This window comes from Vicugna pacos, chromosome 9, assembly GCF_048564905.1.
Source record: "Vicugna pacos chromosome 9, VicPac4, whole genome shotgun sequence".
In the NCBI taxonomy this organism is placed as follows: Eukaryota; Metazoa; Chordata; class Mammalia; order Artiodactyla; family Camelidae; genus Vicugna; species Vicugna pacos.
Window position 1 is genome coordinate 1920938 of NC_132995.1, and position 22686 is coordinate 1943623.

Below are 22686 nucleotides of genomic sequence, written 5' to 3' on the forward strand. Positions count from 1 at the left end.
GAAGGGGGTGCTGTATGGGCATTTAGTGGGTGGAGGCCAGAGATCCTGCTAAACACGGTACCCTGCACAGGACAGTCCCCACAGCAAAGCATGTCAACAGTGTGAAGGTTAAGGCGCCCACCGAAGACCACAGGGGGTCACAAAGGCACGGGCCATGTCTCCCACCACCCTCCTCCGTAAACTAAACAGTACCGCGCTGGGACCGCAGCAAGCCTCAGCAAAAACACCCTCCAGCTCACAGCTCTCCAGTGGCTTCGCATCCACCTCACCGCTGCCCGTGTGGCCTGGGCAGTCTGCTCCCCCCAACTCTAGTCCCTCTCAAGCACACGGCCCCAGGCACACTGGCCTTCGAATGTGCTCCTCCCTTTGCTGGGAATGCTCTTCCCCTGGCCGGCTCCTCACTGTCAGCCCAAACGTCACCTCCTTGGAGAAGCCCCCCACTCCCATGGCCTTGAGCTCAGCCAGCACCCCCCACCCCACCCCACCAGCTTCTTAACAGTGCGCATCATTATCGACTACTGTCTCTTTCAAAAGTTGTCTTCAAGTTTGTCATCTGTCTTCTCCCCACCAGAGCGAAGGTCCCAGGGAACAGAAATGATCATTTTTGGATTGTGTCTCCAGCGTCTAGGATAATGTCCGGCACAAAGGAGGTACCCAAACATTGAGATGATGAATGAATGAGCCAACTTCTATCATGGGCAGAGACGCAAAGAAAGGGGCCTCCCACACACAACTGAGGGAACGGAGTCCCTCAACCTTACTGGAAAGTGAGCTGGCAATACAGGAACCCCATAACCCAGCAGCCCCATTCCCAGGACTCTGTCCACAGCAACAACAGCTCCGTGTAAAAAGGGATTCATGGAAAAAAGATGTTTATAATAGCACTGTTCCTAGAATCCAACCAAACCAACAAAGAGAAAAAGGGGAACAAAATAAGTACACATCAGCAAAGGAATGTCAAATAAAGGGTGGGGCAAAGCTAAGGAATGTTAAATAAACCTGTTCTACAAAGGATCAGGTTACCTTGGAAAGAAGCAGTGGGTTCCTCACCAGCTAACAAATCTGTGATGTCATCAACGCAGAAAACCAAGCCGCTCCCTGTCACACCTAACTGCAACCCGTCTGTACACAAAACAAACCAGTACATGAGGCCGTGTGCTTTTGCACAGGGTTTCTGAGCCTGGGGAAAGGCCACAAATGATGGACACCAGGTGGTGCCTCGGCGGGTGGAGGAGGAATGGGAAGACGGAGTTATTAATTTCTTTTCTTTGTATTCTTTTGAACGTTTCCCTGGGTGCGAGACTTCGTATTAATGTCGTAATTTTTTCAACAGAAATTTAATTTTTAAAAATGTGTTCTTCCTGGACAGGGGATCTCTGACTCCTGTCCCTACACCACAAGGTCAACACCACTGGCTTTGTGGTGTTGTGGATGTGGATGTGACCAGAGCTGCCTTACCCAGGAGGCACAGCGGATAATACCTGTGGGGCCCATAAAAATGTCCTAATTTCTTTAAGATCATAAAAAAGAAAAGGTGTATCTAATCCAATCTGGATTATATTTATCTTTATATCAATGCAATAACAAACTAATTTTTACTTAGTTATTTTTTATGAACAAACGAGCCCATGAAGGCAATGAAGGCATAGAAGCCCTGGAAGTCACGTGCACCAGGCTGGTGACTGTTGAACCCAGCGTGGCCTGAGACCTGTGTGGCTGCAAAGCCAGTGCTTCCCTCCCTCCCTCCTCGAGTTTCCTGGCATTTCCTTCCCTCCATTGTTTCTAAGGGGATGATTCCCATCCCCTAAGGGGGATCCTGCAACTTTGTGTCTGATTAGCTGAAAGGAAAAAGGGACTTCCCATCTGTCTGGTGGTTAAGTGTGGCGGTTCTGGAACCCTGATGCTGGGTGTAGAGCTGGGTGTATCACTTAAATCTCTGAGCCTTGGTTTCCCCATGTGTGAAATGGAGATGATGAGGCCCCTAAGTTGGAGTTACTGGGGGGCTTATAAAGGAAGTATTCTCTGCAAGAGCCCAAATCAGCACTTCCTGGGCCCAATACACATTCCCTGAACAAATCAACCCCTAGTCAGGAGCAGGAAGGGGGCTGTGACCCTCTTTTAAAGAAGGTCCTATGCATACTACGTGTATGTGTATACACACACACACACACACAAGACTACTCACTGCCACAGTGTAGAAGAAAAAACAGAAATAGGGTGAATGACCATATCAGTAAAGAATGAATAAAAAAATTAAATAAAAAAATGAAAAAGTAAAGAAAGAAGGTCCTGTGGGAAGCTAAAGAAGAAACAGCCCCCACCCCTACATCCCGACGCCGACACACTCCTGCCCTCCCTGGCGCCCAGCTCCTCCTGAGCACTCTAAGGGCCAAACAAGGCTCTGAGGGGCAGGAAGGAGCTGGGTAACCTGGGAGCCCAGGACAGGAGACACACAGGACAAGAAGGGAGGTAGCTTTGCAAGGCCAAGTGTCCAGGTGGACACAGTCCTTCACATACGCAGACACACTCATACACAAACACCCAGGAACACCCGAAGGCAGAGGCACAGGTAGACACACAGGGACTGGTAAAGACACTGACAGAGGTGGACCTTGGAAGAGAGACACACACCACATGCTCACAGAGACACAGCTACAGGATGGAAGACAAGACACAGGTGGCAATCTGGATGGCACACGGAGGGCCACAGACACACACAACCAAGGATGTGGATGGACACTGGTGGCCACTCAGAGATACCCCCCGACACACAAACACACACACACACGCACAGAAAACAAACGCAAGGACACCGGAGGCCACTCAGACACACGCACACGCAGACTTACACGGCCATGCACACAGACACTCAGAGACGGCCAGAGCCCCAGTCTCAGGCAGACACACACGGTCACGAGCACACACAAGTTCGCCGCCTTCCCCGTCACACAGACTGGGTCACAAACAGCCTCCCCTCTCCCCAGCCCTCAAAGCCTCGCTCAGAGCCGGCACGCCCCTGCCCCGGGCCTGCACAGCCCCTTCCCGCCCGCACACCCTCCCCTCGGGCCGCACCGGACACCTGGGCCCGCACGCCCCCGCCCCTCAGTCAGCACGTCCCCGCCCCTCAGCCCGCACACCGTCTCCCGGCCCGCACACTTCCCCGCAGCCCGCACACCCTCCCCGCAGCCCGCCTCTCCCCAGCTCAGAGGCCCCTCACCTGGGCCCGCACGCCCCCTCCGCGGCCGGCCCGCGTCCCTCCACCCTCGCCTCCCGCCGCGGGACTCACCGGCGCAGCTCCGTCAGGACAATGACCGGCGCCCCAGGCTTCCCCAGGCCGCATTGCGCCTGCGCAGACAGGCCGACTACACATCCCAGAAGCCCGCGCGCCGCCGCCGACGTCCAGGCCGCCCCGCCCGCGGAGCCGAACGGAGCCGACCGGACTCGAGCCCAACCGAGACCAGACCAAGCCCCTCCACTCCCAGAGGCCCTTTCGGCACCGGCAACCGCGGCCAGGGGGGTGGGGTTTGGGGAGGGGTTGTTGAGGGATGAGTGGGGAGGAGGCACAGGGGGGAGAGGGGGGAGTGGGTAGGTAAGAGGGGAGGGGAGGGGGAGGAGAGGAAGGGGAGAAGGCGGAGGGAAGAGGATCACTAGGTCATTATTGCTGAGTGGTATTCCGCGGTACAGATAAACCCTAACTGGCTGCTACGTCTGGGATGTTTCCAGTTTGGGGCTGCTCCAGTTTTAATTTTCTTTTCATGGTGGGAAGAACACTTAACATGCGATCTACTCTCTTTAACAAAATGTTAAGGACACAATACAGTATTGTTAAGGAGAGACATGATGTACAGAACTCTAGAACTTAATCATCTGCATGAAGGAAACCTTATACCTGTGGAACAGTACCTCCCCATTTTCCCTCCCCTTAGCCTCCGGCAACCACCATTCTACTCTCTCCTTCCATGTGTTCCACTATTTTAGATACCTCACATAAATGCAGGATTTGTCTTTCTGTGTCTGGCTTAATTTACTTAGAACAATGTCCTCAAACTCCACCCGTTTTGTGGCATATGACAGGACTTCCTTCTTTTTTAAGGTTGAAAGATACATTTAATGTTTATACCACATTTTCTTTATCCATTCCTTTGTGGATGGACATTTAGGTTGCTTCCACACCTCAGCTATTGTGAATAATGCTGCAGTGAACAATGGAGTGCAAATAATCATTCGAGACCCTGACTTCAGCTCTTTTCGGTAAATACTGAGAAGTGAGAAGTAAGATCATACAGTATTTCTAATTTTTTTGGACGAAACTCCATACTGTTTTCCATAGCAGCTGCACCATTTTACATTTCTATCAATAGTACAAAAGCTCCATTGCCCTGGTAAACTAACCTTTACTGGGATAAGAAACATCTCAGAGACCTTGAAATCGGGTGTTACAGGCTAACTTGCATCCCCCAAATTCATATATTGAAGCCTGAAGTCCAATACAACTATGTTTGGAGGTCAGGTCTTTAAAGAGGTGACCGAGTTAAAATGAGGCCATTAGCGTGGACCTTAACTCAACCTGACTGGCGTCATCGAAAGAAGAGATGAGGACACAGACCCGCACAGAGGGGTGACCACGTGAATTCAAAGCAGGAAGGCAGCCATCTGCAACCCAAAGAGAGGCCTCAGGAGAAACCAACCTTGCCGACATTTTGATCTTGCCTCTTGAGCTGTGAGAAAACGCACTTGAGTCTGAGCCACCCAATCTGTGGTGCTTCGTTAGGGCAGCCCTCCAGACCAGTGCACCTGGGAGGTGGGACTAGAGGCTCTTCAGAGCGCCTGGCTAAGGACCCAGGATTCTGGGCCGGGGTGTGGGAGTTTGGTGATGCTGCAGGTGGGTCTGCGTGTCCAGGCTTCCCACAACTCTACCCATCCCCCAGGATGTCTCGTCTGATGTGTACCCAGCTCACAGGTACTGGTTCCTGATGGGGCTCATTTTTATTTGAATGAGCCAGTGGCCACAAATGGCCCAAAAAGTGCGGAAGGACACGCAGAACCAATCTGCCTGTTTAGGGACCGCCCCCCTCCCCGACTATTAGAGATGCCTAGATGGGGGATATGGGGGCATAGTACACTCAAGTAGAGAGAGAGAAGCCCTATGGTCAGATGGCATTGCCAATATTAGGGCTCTCGGTGCTTGTGCCAGGTATGGGGTGGTTTCAGAAAAGACACAAGGGACGAGGGTGGGCCTTCTACTCCGTGAGCCAGGCTGGTGTCCCATGCACGAGGGTTCCGCCCTCCTGACCTCATCACCAGGAAAAGACCCCACTTCCTAACGCCATCACCTTGCGGGTTACGTTTCCACGTATGAGTGGGGGTGGTTTATAGCACTGTCCCCGTGGAGCAGGGGGACCTCTGGCCCCAGGTCCTCATCCTCCTCGGGAGGCTGGCCCCACCTGGATCTTCTCCACTAGCGGAGTAGACCCTTCCCCTTCCCAGGACTCTTTCCAGAACCTTCCAAATCCCAGAGCAGGGGTCTGTGTTCCCAAATCCAGAAAGCAAACGTCCCCTCTTACTTAAGAACTATGTGGCCTCTCCAGAGGCAGAGACCCTGCAAGGGCACAGTCAGGGGTGGGGCGGGCTGAGCCTCCCCCCCACCCTCAGGGCAGAGTCCAGCTGGCACCCCATTTTCACACCAGTTCCCTCTACTGCCTGTCTGCTTTCCTCTCTCCCTTTCTCTCTTCTCCTCCTCCTCCCCACTCCTCCTCCTCCTTCTAAACTCGATTCTGATCTTTTTATCCCCCCTTGGTCACTTTCTAGAAGTCTGTCACGATTGGCAATTTTGTGCATTTAGCTGTTTACAAAATATTCGTGCCTTTTAAAGATTACTTCACCTTGAGTCTTGTTCTCCAGACTCCTGTTCTTCTTGTTGGATTTAGTGAGGCGACATTTTCAGGGTATCTAAATTTTAGTTCCCCAAAGAAGAAAATACTCAAGAGAGCAGGATATTTTAAAATAAATCATTTCAACAGGTAAGTTTACATAACTGATGTTTACAGACCCCCAGGAAAGCCTTACATCTGTTTTAGGTGTTTTCAAAACAATGTGCTTTCTAAATTATTTGACTTTTCGATGTTAACGTTCATTTTAAGCCACTATTAAGGCACATTTTCTCTCTTTTGATCACCTTCCCTTTAGAATTACACAGAACTTGATTAAAGTCTTTTATTTCCTCTGAAAACACTATGTTTTAAAATGACAATAATGATATTAACTAAAACCTCAAGAATATCAGGTAGGAGGAAATCCTCAATGGTGCTAGTCCCAGTGTGAGCTACTCTGGATCATCTATAAATCAGACTGTCTCCTTTGAGGAACTGTATTCAAAAAGGTTTGTAACAAGAACAGTAGCCCACAAATGGCCACTCATTGCCCTTAGGAGGAGTGTTTCCAGAACGTTCTATGAGGTACATGCACTCTGAGTTCCAGGCTCCTTGGATACCAGGAGCACAGACACTTCCTGCGAAGGCCGCAGCTGGAGTGGGCAGTGGGAGTTCTTCTCGCTGTAATCTAGAAACGCTGATTCCCCCATGCCTCCTGTCACCTCCGGACCACCTTCCTGTAAAGGTTAAGGTCAGTCCTTCTGGGATAAACTGCCGGAAACACTTCTCAGTTGTCCCCGTATCTCCTCTCTAGTAGCCGTGGTCTCTCCCTCTTCTTAGAAGGATACCAGTTCAATCAGAGGGGGCCCAGCCTTCTCACTTCATTTAACCTTCATTTCCTCGCCAAAGCCGCATCCCTCCAAACACAGTCACACTGGGGTTTAGGGCTTCAACATGTGGATCTGGGCGTGGGAGGGATACGATTCAGACGATAACAACCACTCCACAATAAAATGTGGGGTTTAGCCAGCATCCTGCTTTAGCAACACATCACAACAGTCTCTCAATTTGGTTTTAAGCAACCTTAACCCTGTGACTTCAAACAGTAAAAGACATCTTCCAACAATATCACACCGAGACCCTTAGTTGCCGGAAGTTCAAGATCGAGTTTTAAGTTACCCAGAGCAGTTAGATACCAGCACCATACATGCTCTTTTGGACTTGGCAGTCCTCTTCCTCTCGAAATTGTCGTTACCGAGGACCCCCAACCTCCAGTCACCTCAGGTGCCTACAGCTAACAGTTCCGCTTGGGTGTGGTCTGCCCGCTGTACTCCATGAGCTAGAAAATGAACGGGGCTCTTACCTGCCCCACGCGACCCAGACACCAATCCCTAACGCCTCCAGTCCTCCGAAGACGCTGCTGCCACGACAGTCTTCATCCCAAACGCTTGATTTGGTCAAGTTTCTTTAACTGCATGCGGAAATGAGCAATACATGCAGAAAAGGAAGTAATGAAGGGATAATGGGTCGTTTGAGGAATCTGCAGCCTTACAAAGAACAAAAACTACGGTTGCTCCGAAGATGACAACCGTGAGGACACCAGCACCATCCCTTTAGGGAACGGCCGTTGGCCGACACAGAGCCAACTGAAAGCCCCAGACAGGGCTGGAGTGTCCGGGTCCCTTAGGGCTGAAAGAGGGGGACGGCCAGTTACTCAAAGGAAAAGAAGAGACAGTGTAGTCAAAAGAAGGAGGGAAAACTGGGCAGAGAAAACACACACACACACACACACACACACACACAGACACCCACACACACACCCACGTTTTTAAAAGTTTTGATATTGCAATTACGAGTTTACACTAGAATACAGGTCTGAAAAAAATTTTTTTCATTTAGTATAGTATCTTTTACGGCTGTATACTTTTTTTCAACAGCTGCATATAATTCTACTGAATGAGTTCAACATAATTAACTTATCCATTTACCCATTACTCTAAGTTCCTAAGAGTTTATCATTAAAAAAAATTTTTTTGCCATTATACATTTACCTACCTTTGTGCACTTTGGTATCTGTGGAATATTGATTCAAATGGTCTATACATACAGCAATCTAAATAAAGGACAATGGAACTGCCTTGTTTTTCACACATTCACCAAAACTGGGCATAATCAGTCTTCGATCATTTAAAAACAGTCTAATTGGCGGGGAAGCAGCTATGTCATCACTTTACGTTCCATTTCCTGATTACTAATGCTGGTGGGTGATTTTCATCAGCTGTTTTTATTCCATCTTCTTTAAACTGGCCGTTAGCTTTGTCCATTTCTCTACCGAGCTGTAGATGTTACTATTACTGCTTTGTAACAGTGCTTTGAACATCAGAGAATACTGCCCTTTGTTGTATTTGTTGCAAACATCTTTTTCCAGTCTCTCATCTGCTAACTTTGACGTTTTCCACACAAAAATGTTACTCAGCTTAATGTCAGCTCCTGCATCATGTGTAATGCTTAACAAGGTCTGCCTCAAGCCAGAGTTAGAGAAATACTGTGTTTTTCTTGTACTTTTTTATCATACATTTAAATCTTCGTTTTTTATTTATTTTTAAATATTTTTTTTAATTGGGAGGGGAGGTAATTCGGTTTACTTATTTTATTTCTAGAGGGGGTACTGAGGACTGAACCTGGAACTTGTGCATGCTAAATAGGCCTGCACTCTCCCAATTAAGCTGTACTCCCCCTACCCACACCTCTTTCTGGGTGATGAAAACGTTCTAAAACTAAACTGTGGTGGTGGTTGCACAACTCCGAACGTACTGAAAGTCGCTGAATCATAAACTTTAAATGGGCGAGTTGTATGGTATGTGAATTATATCTCAGTAAGACTGTTTCCCAAAAAGAAAGAAAACCTCCACCACCACCCTCTAAATCATGACAGATGAAGAGAAAACAGAACGTTCGTGGTCCTTGTTAAACCGTCTGTTCTCCGGCAACACTCAGGGCAGCGTATTATCTGCCCTGGGGTGGCCGTGACGAGCCTCATCCTGGCCTTTGTCTCTGACAGTTCTCTCCGGTTCTTCCCTCGTCCCCTGGCTCTGCCACCCAGATGTCCTCCAGGCGCCTGCATGCGCCCCTCCCAGCACTCCCTGGCTCTCTCTCTACATCATTTCTCAGCATGGGACACCTCATGTACTTATTGCACAGCACGCATTTCAGATTTTTGTCTGTCTTCTCCTTCAGGATCTGTGAGGACAAACATTTTTGTACATTTTGCACCTTGCTGTATCCCCAGCACCTGAAACAGTACCTGGCACATTAATGCTCGGTTCATGTCAGTTTACTGAGGACTACGGCCTCCCAAGGCAGTACTACATACAGTCCTTGCCGTATCACGATTCCATAAATGGTCAAAATGAGCTTGTCAACTTAAAAAGGTATGGGGACTTTTACTGGACTCTCAGCAAATTTACACATTTAACCTGAATAGAAACATCTTTGCCAGACTGAGCCTGTCTGCACAGAGACGTGTCCAGCCCTCTATTTACTCTATTTTCTAGTATTTAAAAAATATTCAACTAACTTAACACCTACATTCATAGCTAATTGCAGTATATATGTTTTCGTGTCAGTCTTGTCAGTCTCAGAACAAGATGGGAAGTTTTACCGTTTCTATTTTATGCTGTAGAAAAACTGAGTATCAAAGGAACCGTCTGTGGTGCTTTTCTACAGGTGAAGGAGTTGAACTACCTTCTTCAGTTTATTTCATGGCTGTTAACCTGTACAGGTTTCCTGGCTTGTTCATTTTAAATACTACCCCCTGGCTAGCCCCACACTCTATGGAACGCTTTTGTTCTAGCCGGCCTGTTCTCACTGCTGAGTGCCCGGTGAGGGTGAGCGCTCCCCATCAGCAGTGCTGGACACCCTCATATTTATTCACAGAGAGCGAGTGCAAGCCACCGTGTTGCCCTGTGTGTCACAGAACCTCTCAGTTCTGAACGTGCTCATCTTTCCTACCTCCTGGGAGAGTAAAGAGCTGTCTACTCTAAAACCTGTGTGTTTCTTAGTCTGGACCTGCCAGCTCATTTTACTTACAGCTGAACATCACTGCAAGGAAACCTTCGTCTTAATGCACTAGGTGTAGAACTGTGTGCTAAGCGGTTTAAGTGGATTGTCTTACATATTCTTCAAAATAAGTGTTCTAAATGGGAAAGTAACATGAATATAGTTCTTATTTTATTTGGGGGGGGCGGGTAATTAGGTTTATGTATTTATTTTTAACCAAGGTACTGGGGATGGAACCCACAACCTCGTGCACGCTAAGCACGCTCCCTACCACTGAGCTATACCCTCCCCACTGTAGTTTTTATTTCTAAAAGATTAAGCTGGCTACAGTGATAAAAGTGCACCTGAGGGAAGTAAGGGGGGGAATGGTTATGATACTCTGCAGAAATCCAAATAAGATGGTTGCATCTTGGACTATGATCTTGAAACATGGGTTGGGAAATAGGGGGTGGAGCCTAGAGGTATGGAGAGGACTGAATCTAGAGGACTCGGTGGTGTGTGGGTGAGGGGGAGGGAACAACTGAGGGTGACTCTCCGGTATGAACTCTCTGATGGTGACCAAGGTGTACACTCTGCCTGAAGGCTTTCCCGCACGCTTTACATTCATAGGGCCTTTCTCCAGTATGGATTCTCTTATGCAGCGTCAGGTGAGCAACCTGGCTGAAGGCTTTGCTGCATTCCTTGCACTCATAAGGTTTCTCTCCTGTGTGAATCCTCTCATGCAGAGTCAGAGATTTACGGTGGCCAAAGGCTTTCCCACAGATGCTGCATTCATAAGGTTTCTCGCCTGTGTGACACCTCTGGTGACAGATCAGAGAAGCCCTCTGTCTGAATGCCTTCCCACACTCCAGACACTCATATGGCCTCTTGCCGCTGTGGAGCCTCTGATGCTGAACAAGGTAGGAGCCGTCGCTGAAGGCCTTCCCACACTCGGCACATCCATAAGGCCTCTCGCCAGTATGAACTCTCTGGTGCTGAACGAGGTGTGCAACCTGGCTGAAGGCCTTGCCGCACTCCTTACAGTCATACGGCTTCTCTCCGGTGTGTATTTTCTGATGCTGTGCAAGGTGTGCGTTCTGGCTGAAGGTCTTGCTGCAGTCCTTACACTCGTAGGGCTTCTCCCCAGTATGAATTCTCTGATGGTGGGAGAGGTGCGTGCTCTGCCGAAACGCTTTCCCACACTCCTTACACTCGTAGGGTTTCTCTCCAGTATGCACGCGCTGATGAAGCGTGAGCGAGCCACGATGGCTGAAGGTTTTCTCACAGGTGCTGCATCCGTAAGGCTTCTCCCCTGTGTGAATCCGCTGATGGACGGTCAGGGAGGAGCCGTGGCCGAAAGCCTTCCCGCATGCGTTGCATTTGTACGGCCTCTCCCCAGTGTGAACTCTCTTATGCTGAATCAGCCCGATGTGATCCGTGAAGGCTTTCCCACAATCAACACAGTCAAAGGGCTTCTCTCCGGTGTGACAGTACCTCCGATGACGTCCGAGAGAAGCGTTCTGCCTGAACGCTTTCCCACAGTCAGTACACGCGTACGGTCTCTTCCCAGTGTGGATCCTTCGATGATGAGCCAGGGAGGAACAGTCACTAAAGGCCTTCCCACATTCACTGCACTCATAGGGTTTCTCTCCAGTGTGGACTCTCTGGTGCTGGGCGAGATGTGCCAGCTGGCTGAAGGCTTTGGGACACTGCCTGCACTGATACGGCTTCTCTCCGGTGTGGACTCTCTGGTGCTGGGCGAGATGAGCATTCTGGCTGAAGGCTTTCCCACACTCAGCACATTCGAAGGGCTTCTCTCCTGTGTGGATTCTCTGATGTTGAGCAAGGTGGGCACTCTGGCTGAAGGCTTTCCTGCATTCGATACATTCATAGGGCTTCTCTCCAGTATGAATTCTCTGATGGAGAGTCAGAGTTGAGATTTTGCTGAAAGTTTTCTCACAGTCACTACATTTCAAAAGTTTCTTTTCTCCATAGACTTGCTTGTGTGTTTTAACAAAGGAATGTGTTTTTAAGCTTTTCTTATCTGTGTCAAAATTATACATTCTCTCTTCAATGGGAAATACCTGTTTTATGTAAGGTAATGTATTCGGACGGAAACCTGTCCCAGCTTTGTTAGAGCGGCCCCTCTGCTCAGTGAGGGTACCTACATGGGTGGCTGATTCTTGCCTAAGATGTGTCTTCTGACTTACCAGCTCCTTCTCAAACAGGTCTTCACAGTTCCTGTTTTCCCCTACGGTGGAACATTCAAGGTCATAGCTTTCAAGCTTTTCCATTATCACTGCCTGGGATAACTTTTCCTCACAGATATCCTGGTTTGGAGATAACTCCTTTGTCATCCACACATACTCCAAGTCTGAAAGATATTACGAAAGCAAACGCCTCCTTTATTTAATGCTAGAAGAACAGAAGCTTCCAAAACAAAACCATGTGAATCAAAACAGCTCCTGAAGCCCACCAAGGTACTTGTTTTTGACAGTTGTTAAAGTTAGGCAGTGTGACCATCCTTGCATTTCTGGAATAAACCTTCCTTGGCTACAGTATGCTATTTTGACATGACTTTTTATGTAAGATATTACACCAATATTCATAATCGATACTTGCCTAATTTCCTTTTTCTGGTGCTATTTTGCTGAAATTTTGGGTTCAAATGTTATGCTGTCTTCATTAATACATTTTTGGGGTAGTTTTTTATTCTCCGTCACAGGACACTTTAAAGAATGTTGGTATTTTCCCTCACAGGTTTTACAGAATTTATCTGTGAAATCGTTGGGGGTTGTTGCCTCCTCTCTTCCCAGAGGCAGTTCTCAGGTCCCTTTCTGCGTCTCTTCGGTGGTAACTGGTCTGATTAAACTTCTGTCCCTGGGGTCAGCAGTGGTAACTGCATCTCCCTAAAGTATCATCCATTTCATCCAGGTGTTCAAATTATTCATAGAGAGCTGGGTTTTAAAAATAGTCATATGAGTCTTTTAAGAACTCAGGCATCAGCGGTCATTTGCCATTATTTCTTTTCTCATGTTTTCCCTCATTTGTCCTGATGTTTTATACATTTCATTGGTTTTATTCATTTATTTTCATCAGATCTGCTATTTTCTAACTCAGTTATTCCTACTTCTATCCCTCGCAGTATAAATCACTATACGTAACTTATTCCAGCTTTCCTTACATTCATTTTGTTCTTTTTCTAATATCTTGAATTGGATGCTTAATTCACCTATGTTTCATTGTTTCTTGGTTATTAATGTACATTGTTAGGACTGTAAGTGACCTGCCAACAACCACGTCTTGAACCTTTGAGAACTGAGAGCAGGAAAAGGCCACATTACAGGCCACAGAATAAACTGACCTCCTCACCTGAAGCTTATTTCCCTGCAATACATGTACACAGGCTCTTATCCAGCTTTTAAACCAGAAAAACAGCTTTCAAGCACAATAAGGAAAAAAAATTGAGTTAAAAAATTGAATAAAATAACCTGAGCCCCAAATCCCAGTAAGTACAATAAAACTGGGGAGACGATGGACAAAGAAGGAGGTAACATTACTGAGCTATTTTTTCATCTTTCATACGGATATCAAAAGATGAATCTCGAGTGGATGAACTTTAAAATATAAATTTAAAAATATATCATAAAGTTAACAACCTGTAGAACTAAAATCTTTCCGGTTAAAGGGGTGGGACAGTGTGAAGGGGGAAAAAAGACAAAAACAACAAAACAAAACAAAAATAACAACAATAAAAAAGAAACACCAAAGAGAAAAATAATTAAACGCAGAGCGAAAAACACAGCTGTAACACTTGCTGACTCAATAAATCACATTTTAAAGAAAGGAAAATATTTAAACCAGTTTGAAAAACTAAACGCAAATCTGTCTAAAGAATTCAGCAATGCTGAAAGTCGGGGATGATTGTAACAATATGGTACTTTAGCAGAGCTTGGTGAACATCAATGGAACGAACATAACAGAGTTCAGAAACAGAGTGTGGCGTTTGCAGGAGATCAGAAAAGGTAAAGCAGTTACGTCACACCATGGGGAAGAGAAGACCCACCTAAAAAACAGTGTCCGGACAGGAAATCTCAATGTGGGAAGGCCTCTGAGAGGTGCTTCCAAGCACTGAGCATCAGGGAGAAGGAGCATGCTGAGAACGGTCTTCCCGCACTAGCTACCGTGCACTTACCGGGGCACAGGCCTCTCGTCACCTCTCCCATCATCCACGGCTCTTTATCTTGCTCCAGTAAGGAGATCACATCTGGTTTAGAAATGCAAAGACCTGCATGTAAGAGAAAACAAGAAAATTAGCGATGCTGTGGATATTCCAGCGCTCTAACAGGGTCTAACTGGTACTGAGAGGCGAGAACCATCGTAGGGAAGTGCTGATAAAGACACGAAAGACCACGAAGGTGCAAAGACTCGCTGGGGAGGTGGAAGGACGAATACACTCTTACCCAGTGAAACCAGGCTCCCATAGTTCTCTATCATCACCTTCTTGTACAAAGTCCTCTGAGCAAGATTCAGCCACTCCCACTCATCGTGGGAGAAGTCTATGGCTATATCCGTGAAAGTCACTGAATCCTGAAATGAGACAAACACAACCTTGCTCAGTGTTCATGCCCTGACTTAGCTGGCTCCCAGGTAAAGGGTTACGCTGCTCACACTTTGGGAGAAAACAAATATTGTAAGTAATTGCACGGGGAGGTCTAAATGATCCAGGTCAGGTGGTTAGTCACTGTGTAACTTTTCTGCCTATATAATTATATTGTACATATTAGGAAGAAGAAAAAATATGAGGTATACTCTCTGCTCCTGAAGCACTTACAATTTCACGGTGTGAGAAGACATCCTCGTACGTAAAAATGTTGACTGCATTCAAAACAGTATCATCAGCACTAAATTATCTACTTTAGGAGCTAGCTCACTTTTCCACGTGGAGAAGTTAAAGAGCTCTGAGGCTGCGAGGCCAAGGTTCAAGGAAGGACGCTGACCTGAAGAACGTGACTTCAATCTCCACAATGTATTCTAAGAAATCTTAGTGTTCTTGAGATGTTAAGAGATACGCCTAAAAAGTGAAAGAAAAAAATGCCTAGCGATATTCTTCTCTCATGAAATAAAAATATACTTGGATCAGGAGAGAACACACTTGGGAGGCTGTTTTTTAATAATCTGCTGGGAAGTATCAGGAGAGATCATGTAAGGTGAGCACATGACAAGCAACCTGTTCCTTGTTATGGGGGCTAAATCTCCTTTTTTTTTAAATGGAGGTACTGGGGATTGAACTCAGAACACTGTGCATGCCAAGCACGCACTCTGCCCCTGAGCTATATCCACCCCCACAGACATGGGCTAAATTTCTAACCAGTCAGGCAGTGATGCCAGTCATCCATTCTGTGGCTGATGGCAGATTTTCCACTTCTTTTTCTGTGATTTCACTTACATCAGTATCTAAGAATGAGTTTTAAGTAAACGTCAGTCTTGAATAAAACAGGAGAAGAAGGTTAGATTATTCATAAGAATTCAGATGCTGGCACTGACCAGCTGGGTAATCTCAGCCTAGTCAATTAACTGTAGTGTGCTTCAAATTTCCTACCTTAAAAATGGGAATAATTTTAATACCTACCTCACAGTAGCACTGTGAGAATTAAGTGAAGGCACAGTACTTGGCTAAGTGCTCAAGAATTATTACCTAGTGTAACAATGTAGGAGAGATGGGAAAGAAAGAAGAGGAAGTGGCTGAGAACAGGTAAACACCTGGTTTAATACTTCAATAAAAGCTTTATTTATATTTTATTTTACTAATGTCAGTATACTACAGTAGTTAAGAACATGGTCTCTGAAGGCAGACCACCTATGTTCAAATCCTGTTCAGCTCAGCAAACCTAAAGTATTAGTTTTCTTTTCAACCTTTGAAGATATTTTAAATAATTCAAAAGAACAGTCTATTGCATTTACATGTAAATATTTACCATTTCTGTTGCATTTCCTTCATTCTGAATGTTCCAAGTTCCCTTCTGGTCTAATTCTATCTGAAGAACTTCCTTTAGTAATTCTTTTAGCAACCTGTCAATGAATTTTCTTAGCGTTCATTCATATGAGAAACTATTTCACTTTAATTCTTGAAGGCTATTTTTGTTGACCATGGATTCAGGGTTGACAGTTCTTTTCTGAGTACTTTTTGAAAAACTGTTCTACTTCCTTCTAACTTCCATAGTTCCTGATGAGAAATCCAGAGTTACCCAAATCACTGTTGTCCTGCACGCTAAGCATCGTTCTCTGGTTGCTTTCGAGGTTTCTTTCCTTGTCTTTCGCTTTAAGCAGTCTGATTACAAAGTTTCTGGGCAGGGATTTCTCTGAGATTCTCAAACTGGAGATCGATGAGCTTCATAGATTCATAGATAGGTTTATGTCTTTTGCTGAAGTTGGGAATTTTTCAGCCCTTATTTCTTCAAATATTTTTTCTACACTCCACTGTCTCTTTTTGGGGGGACTTCAATGATACGAATATTAAGCATTTTGGTATTGTCTTACCGGACCCTGAGGCTCCATTCAATCTTTTTTCTGTTATTCAGAGTAGATAGTTTCTATGTATCCTCAAGCTCACTAACTCTTTCCTCTGTCATCTCCACTGTGCCACTAGAGCCCACCCAGTGAGCTTATTTTGGTCATTAGAGTTTCCGTTTCTTGTTGATATTTTCTATTTATTTGCTGAGATTATCTTTCCATTTGTTTCAAAAATCTTCATCCTCACTTGTTGGCGCATTTTTATAATAGTTGCTTTAAAGTCTTTATCAAATAATTCCAGCATCTGTATTAACATCAGTGTTAGTATCTGGTGATGGTCTTTCCCCTGCAAACCGAAATTTTCCTACTTTTTCATTAGCTGAGTAAGTTTGCCTTGCCTTCTCAACACGCTGGATATCATATTACAGACTCTGTCTTGTTTAAATTCTATGGAGAATGGCGATGTTTTGTTCGGGCTGCATGTTCTAGACAGCCTCCTGTGGGTTGTGCTTCAACCGCAGTTCCATTTTCAACGCCTCTGCTGTGATACCGCCTTCGCCCCCCTTGCAGACCGCTCACGGCCAGCCTGAGACCTGGACGGCGGTCTGCACCGCAGCTCACTGCTCAGGGGCAGACACGTGCACGAGCAGCTCGGAGCAAGTGGCTTAGGAGCGCACAGAGGGCGCTCTGTGGTTGACCTCCTCCCTCTCTGGGATCCCTTCAGCGCGTTGTTTCCTGGAGCAGGCGGGGGGTGGGGGGGTGGGGGGGGCTTCCCTCTTCAGTCCCAATAACTGTGGCTCATTTATTATTCCATCCCACCGTGCGCTCACCATGACTGTACCCCGACCTGGGGCCAAGCAGGGAGCGGACACAAGCAGGAAAAAAAAGGAGTGAAGGTTTACCCCACCCTCTAGGGATCACAGCTTCTCTGATCATAGACAAAATTTATCTTCCCTCAGAGTATGAGACTCTTGCAGACTCCCACTGCCACCGCTGGGGCACAGGGAAACAATTTTTTTTAAGGGGGATTTCCCCACTCCCACAATGCCGAGCAGCAGATCCCTTTCCCACTTCTTAAGGCTAAACTAGAAGGTTTCCCCTGCAGTTCTTTCTGTCCATGCCAATATCCACTTCTGAGCTCTGTGCTTGCTGGACTCCCGCTAAGAGATACCGGGAGGTGGAAGAAAAGGTAAACACACCGCAGGTTTGGAGGGACTTCACATTTTGGGTTTCTTCCCCATTGTGCCTGCTAATCACTTTTTAGAGACCTCAAATTGCTTCTCCATGCACACTGTCCTGGTTTTATAGCAGCTTTCAGTGGGGAAGACAGGAGAAGTGTGCTCAGTTCACCTTACCCAGGACCAGGACTCTCCCAAATTCAGAGCAAATTATTACTTTTAAAACTAATATCACATTGGAAATGAAGACACCAGATGTTTAGTGGCTCTTGCGCCTCAAACATCACACTGCACTTCTTCAGTAGCACGTATAGCTAGTGCTTATTATGTGCCAAGTACTTTTCTAAGCACTTAGAATATATTGACTCATTAATCCTCACAACAGCCCTTTATAAGTTAGGTAATATTATTATTCCCATTTTACAGTTGAAAAAACTGAGATTAAAGGACACATCTCGTATAGAGTGCCGCTAGAATTTGTACCCTGGCAGTTTGGTTCCAGAGTCCATGTTACTAACCTTTATGCCATATTCTGCCACTTTTAAAATATTTTTTTCTGACAGTTAACAACAATGGTTTTAAAATGTATAAATGCTCTAAGAAACAAGTTCCACTGGTAGTACATGTTCTGTGGCATTATATCTGATAAAAGGTGTTTTGCTTTAAGTTGCTCATTGTGTTTTTGATATAAAATAAGAACAGTTTTACTATTCTAAGTTATTTTTACTTGATTAGTTAAAGTAAATGAATCGGTTCTTATAATTTCTTACAATAATTAATTTGCTGATGATACTCATTTAGCACTTTAATCAGAACATGAATTACAGTTCTTTAGGTTTAATTAGTCAGTAAAATATTAAATTAAAAATATTCTGGAGTAAATTTAAGTAACTAATCCACAAGAAATGAAAAATTAGGAATTTGGTTCAAGAAAATCAGGAGGAGGGAAGAATGAATAGATGGAACACAGGGAATTTTTAGGGCAATGAAATTATTCTGTATGATACTACAGTGGTGGCTACACGTCATTACGCATTTGTCAAAACCCATAGAATGTGCAACAACAAGAGTGAGCTCTCATGTAAACCATGGACTTTGGTTGATAGTTATGCGCCCATGTTGGTTCATCGATTGTACCAAATTCGCCACACTGATGAGGGATGTTGAGGGTAGGGGAGTATATATGTGCGAGTGGGGAGGGCTATGTGTGAACTCTCTGTATTTTCTGCTCAATTCTGTGAGCCTGAAACTGCTCTAAAAGAGTAAAGTTTATTACAAAAAAAATAGACAATCAGAGCTGAGGGCAAAAATTCAACCATAAGAATGGTCCCTGCAATACTCATTAAATAGCAAACACTAGCAACAATTTGTCTGTGGAACAAGAGGCTTATTGAATAGACTGTGGTATTCATCCTAGAAAGAACAAACAATGTCGTACATACCCCGGTGTTTTAAGACCTGCCGGGCACCAGTCAAGTGGGGAGGGAAGCCCTGCATACGCTGGCCAGAATGCCCCCATCTCACCTGGGCCTGCAGATCTCCACCACTTGCCTCAGGATGCAGCTCAGACAGCCCTTCCTCTGTGACTCAAGTTCTCCCAAAGCCCCCTCCCTACAACAGTGAGCATGACTGTGCAGCATTTCTCACCAGGAGGCAGAAAGGAGCTAAAAGAAGGCAGATTTCCTCCTGCCAGACTGTGGCGTATCACAGAGCTACGTCAGTCTAGAGGAAGGGGCACCTTTTTCTAATTCGCCCAGAGGCACTTGTTCAGCCTAATAATGGCCCTTCCCCACCCCTACGCAAGAGGTCCACTCTCTAGCTGCAGCACTGATCACACTGTATATATAAATGCTTGCTGCCTTTTCTTTTCTCCAACAGATTGTGAGCTCTCTGAGAGCAAGGATGGGGATGTAGGGACTACACAGATGGTGGCTCTCAAACTTTCTCTAAGGACTGTATTTCTGCGTTGTCAGATACTTATGAAAAGACTAAGTGCAAGGGAAGGGCTCACAGTAGGTCATTTGAGTGAAAACTCAACACAGAAGAGGAAGAAGAGGAAGCTCTATGAGAGGGCACTGGGCTGTCTGAGCCTACCTAAGGCCCCATCACTCATCAGAAAGAGAAGAAATAGGAACCAGGCCCAAGGGTAGAACTCTCAAGCAAATAATTTTCAGAACAAAACAAGCATTACCAGATCTTGAAAAGCAAGGCTATTTTAGGAGGAAAAAGGAAATACTAACCAGGGACATGGCTTCAATTCCTATCACCTCCTCCTCTTCCTGGCTCCTCATGTGGAGAATGGCTTTACCGTGAGAGGGCAGAGCTGGGAGGAGAAGAAAGGAACAGTGAGAGTCTGTCCAGCTCTAACAGTCACAGCCTAGAATCTTTTCCCTTCAGCTTCCTCTGTTTCACTCCCCCACTGCCACTCCACCTTCCCCTCATAGTCCAGGCACCTGTGGGGAGACCTGTAATTTACAGCTGGGGTTCTACTCTGCGCTGGATTCTCAAGCTGAGCACAACCCCTCTCTCACTCAAAGACACCAATTCGTTAACCTCAGAGGTGTGTTAGGCCTGCTGCAAATGTTAATGCTCTTACTTAACCTTCACATCTTCAGCGAAAATACGCATACTGTCAGTTTCACACATGAAAGCTCTGGGAAGTGAAGTCTTTTGCACATGTCACACCGCTTGTAAATAATGGAAACCTGTCGCCAACCTAGGTCTGCCTGACTCTCTCAAACAAGTTATTTGCTCAAGCAGACAACAGAATATAACAGAAAGTACGCCCCCATGCAACTAACTACTCAGGATTTGTAAAGAATCTATGAGACTTGGAAAAACCCATCTTCCCCAGAGATGTTACGATAGAGTCTGTGTGGCTTGCAGATAGCGGGACCAAAAAACTGTCAGGAGATCCAGGTTTTCATATTGCTTTCTGGCAAATTATAGTTCTGAAGGAGTCCCCTGTTCCCCTCCAGCCAAGTTTCTTCAATTAGGAAAAAGATAATAGTATCTGACTTAATTCTGGTTTCTTTCCTCTAAACACCATTGCTTTTTCAAAGCATTATTATAATGATGATAATTAGAAGGAACACTTACTGAGCACTCACTATGTGGCAGGGACTCCAACAAATGCTTTGCACGTATGAGCTCACTTAATCCTTATAACAGTCCTATGAGGTATATAATATCACCTCTATTTTACATAACAGAAACTGGGTGAGAAAGTTTCAGAAAAAAGCTTGCTCAGTGGAGGTCTTGGGATCTAAAGTCTTGAGGTTATTTAACCCTCTCAGGGTTAAACTGGCAAAAGCTGTTAAGAATACCTACCTTGAGTAGTTGCTGAGGGGATTACACGAGAGCCAGCACAGGGGGCACTCTGGAGTCGGCCTGTCCTGGACGTGAATCCTGGCTCCTCCACTTACTAGTGATTACTTGTCCTCTCTCTGTTTCAGTTCCTCTTCTGTAAAAAGGAGATGGGGGAGCTTCCACTTCATAATGTTCTGAGGTTTGGAGTTTATATCCCCAAAAGGTCTTAGAAATGCATCTGGCCCATATAAGCACTCAGCAAACTTTAGCTACTGTTATTACACTAAAACGAGCGAAGAACAATAAGGCTATGAGCAGTACTAGCTTCCCCTCTTCCGCTTTACTCACCCTGATCGGGAGGTTGGGGGTGCAGGCAGAGAGAGAGGTCTGAAGGAGGAATGCGGTTATACTTGTTCACCTACTAGAAGGTGACTAAGCCGTGGAACGGCTTGGATCCCTCAGCACTTCCAGAGGAAGCTGTGAATAATGCCTTCCTCCCAAGTCCCCATCCCACAGTGATGTATGGGACAGGACTCAGGTTGAAAAGAAAAATTAAATACTGAGGTCCTCCTTGAAGAGCAGCAGAGCACTCAGAGGTAATGTTCTAACGGGGGAACACTCTCCTGGGGCCCTTGGAGACACTCACACTGATCTGGAAGGGGAGTATCTGGCTAGGTGACTGCACAAGTCAAGATCCCTCCCTGAATTCGGCTCCTTATTCTGGCCCGAGGTGACCCTCCAAATCTTTGGACTCCTGAGTCCACTAGACTTTGAGGCCAGGGACATCCTTCTCTAGCACTTGGGCCCGAGGAATAGCACCCCCGAATCTTAATTTCCACCCTTGCAGCCGCACACAAGCCCTCTGTCACTCTTACCTCCGTACCCAGTCCCGTGGTCGTGTGCAGTGTCCCGGCTTCCACACCCTCCATGTGGGGCAGGCAAGAGATGCTTCAGCCGCGCCCCCGCAACGAGGCACCTTCCCAGGACTCCAGGGCTTTGTTCCACACTGGGCTCCTGGTGGTGGAGTCGGGTGTGTGTGTGTGTGTGTGTGTGTGCGTGCGCGCGTGCGTGCGTGTGTGTGCGCGCGCGCGCGTAGGAGTGGGGGACGAAGAGGTTCTTCTCTGGTGGTGTGTCCAGGTCTCAGCCACGTAATATCATTCACTCACTGCAACACACGCCGTCCCTCACATGCTGCTGAGACGTGCGAAGTGCGCAAAAGACACGCGCAGAAACACAGGCCCCAGACAGACACTGCCCTCCTCCGCGCCCCACCAGCCGCATCTCGAACCCCCATTCACACACGGACCTGCTTCCTCTTCCCGGTCACACAGACACCACGCACTGCAGGCCGCAGTCGCACGTCCATGACGCCCACCCCCACCTCTCCACGGGCGCGGACCCGAACGCCGCCCTCTCGGCGCCTCTACAGGGCCTGGGCCCAGTCACGGCCGCCGCCCCGCCCAGGTTTTCTCCTCAGAAACTGCCAGACTCGCTCGAGCCCGGACTTCAAGCCGTTGCCGGAAGTGGGCGTGCCCTTCCGGTGCAACGGCCCCTGGGAAACGTAGTCCCGGCGGGTGGCGGCGGCTTTCTGAAATCGGGCGAGGAGGCTGCTAGGCAGGGTTCCTCTCCCAGGCCTAGTGATCACTGTCCCCTGTTGGAGCCTCCTGGTCTGGAACAGAGCCGCCTGGAAGTCTTTCAGCCCAGACTGCAGTTCCCTGAAGGACCAGCCGCCTCCGTGAACAGAGCCGAGTCCCGGAGGCTTCTGGGAGCCGTATCCA

General features: G+C 46.8%; 1 protein-coding gene and 1 long non-coding RNA gene across 9 annotated transcripts in view; one reads left to right on the forward strand and one right to left on the reverse strand.

Annotated features, from left to right (window-relative positions):
• Positions 1 to 22528, reverse strand: part of LOC116282223 (uncharacterized) — a 38827-nt gene extending 16299 nt beyond the window's left edge. Inside the window, exons 1-6 of one of the 8 annotated variants that reach the window (XM_072968340.1) lie at positions 21784 to 22528; positions 20930 to 21062; positions 19840 to 19922; positions 14372 to 14498; positions 14104 to 14196; positions 12119 to 12282 (exon numbers count right to left, since the gene is read on the reverse strand). In XM_072968340.1, coding sequence (XP_072824441.1) covers positions 12119 to 12282; positions 14104 to 14196; positions 14372 to 14498; positions 19840 to 19890 — 435 coding nt within the window. In that variant the 5' untranslated portion in view covers positions 19891 to 19922; positions 20930 to 21062; positions 21784 to 22528. The other 7 variants (XM_072968347.1, XM_072968342.1, XM_072968344.1 and 4 more) reach the window with 7 other exon arrangements.
• On the forward strand, positions 6500 to 15058 carry LOC140698336 (uncharacterized). Its single transcript, XR_012076078.1, has 2 exons — positions 6500 to 6621; positions 14696 to 15058. It is a non-coding gene; the product is annotated as an uncharacterized lncRNA (long non-coding RNA).
• Positions 22529 to 22686: the final 158 nt, after the last annotated feature.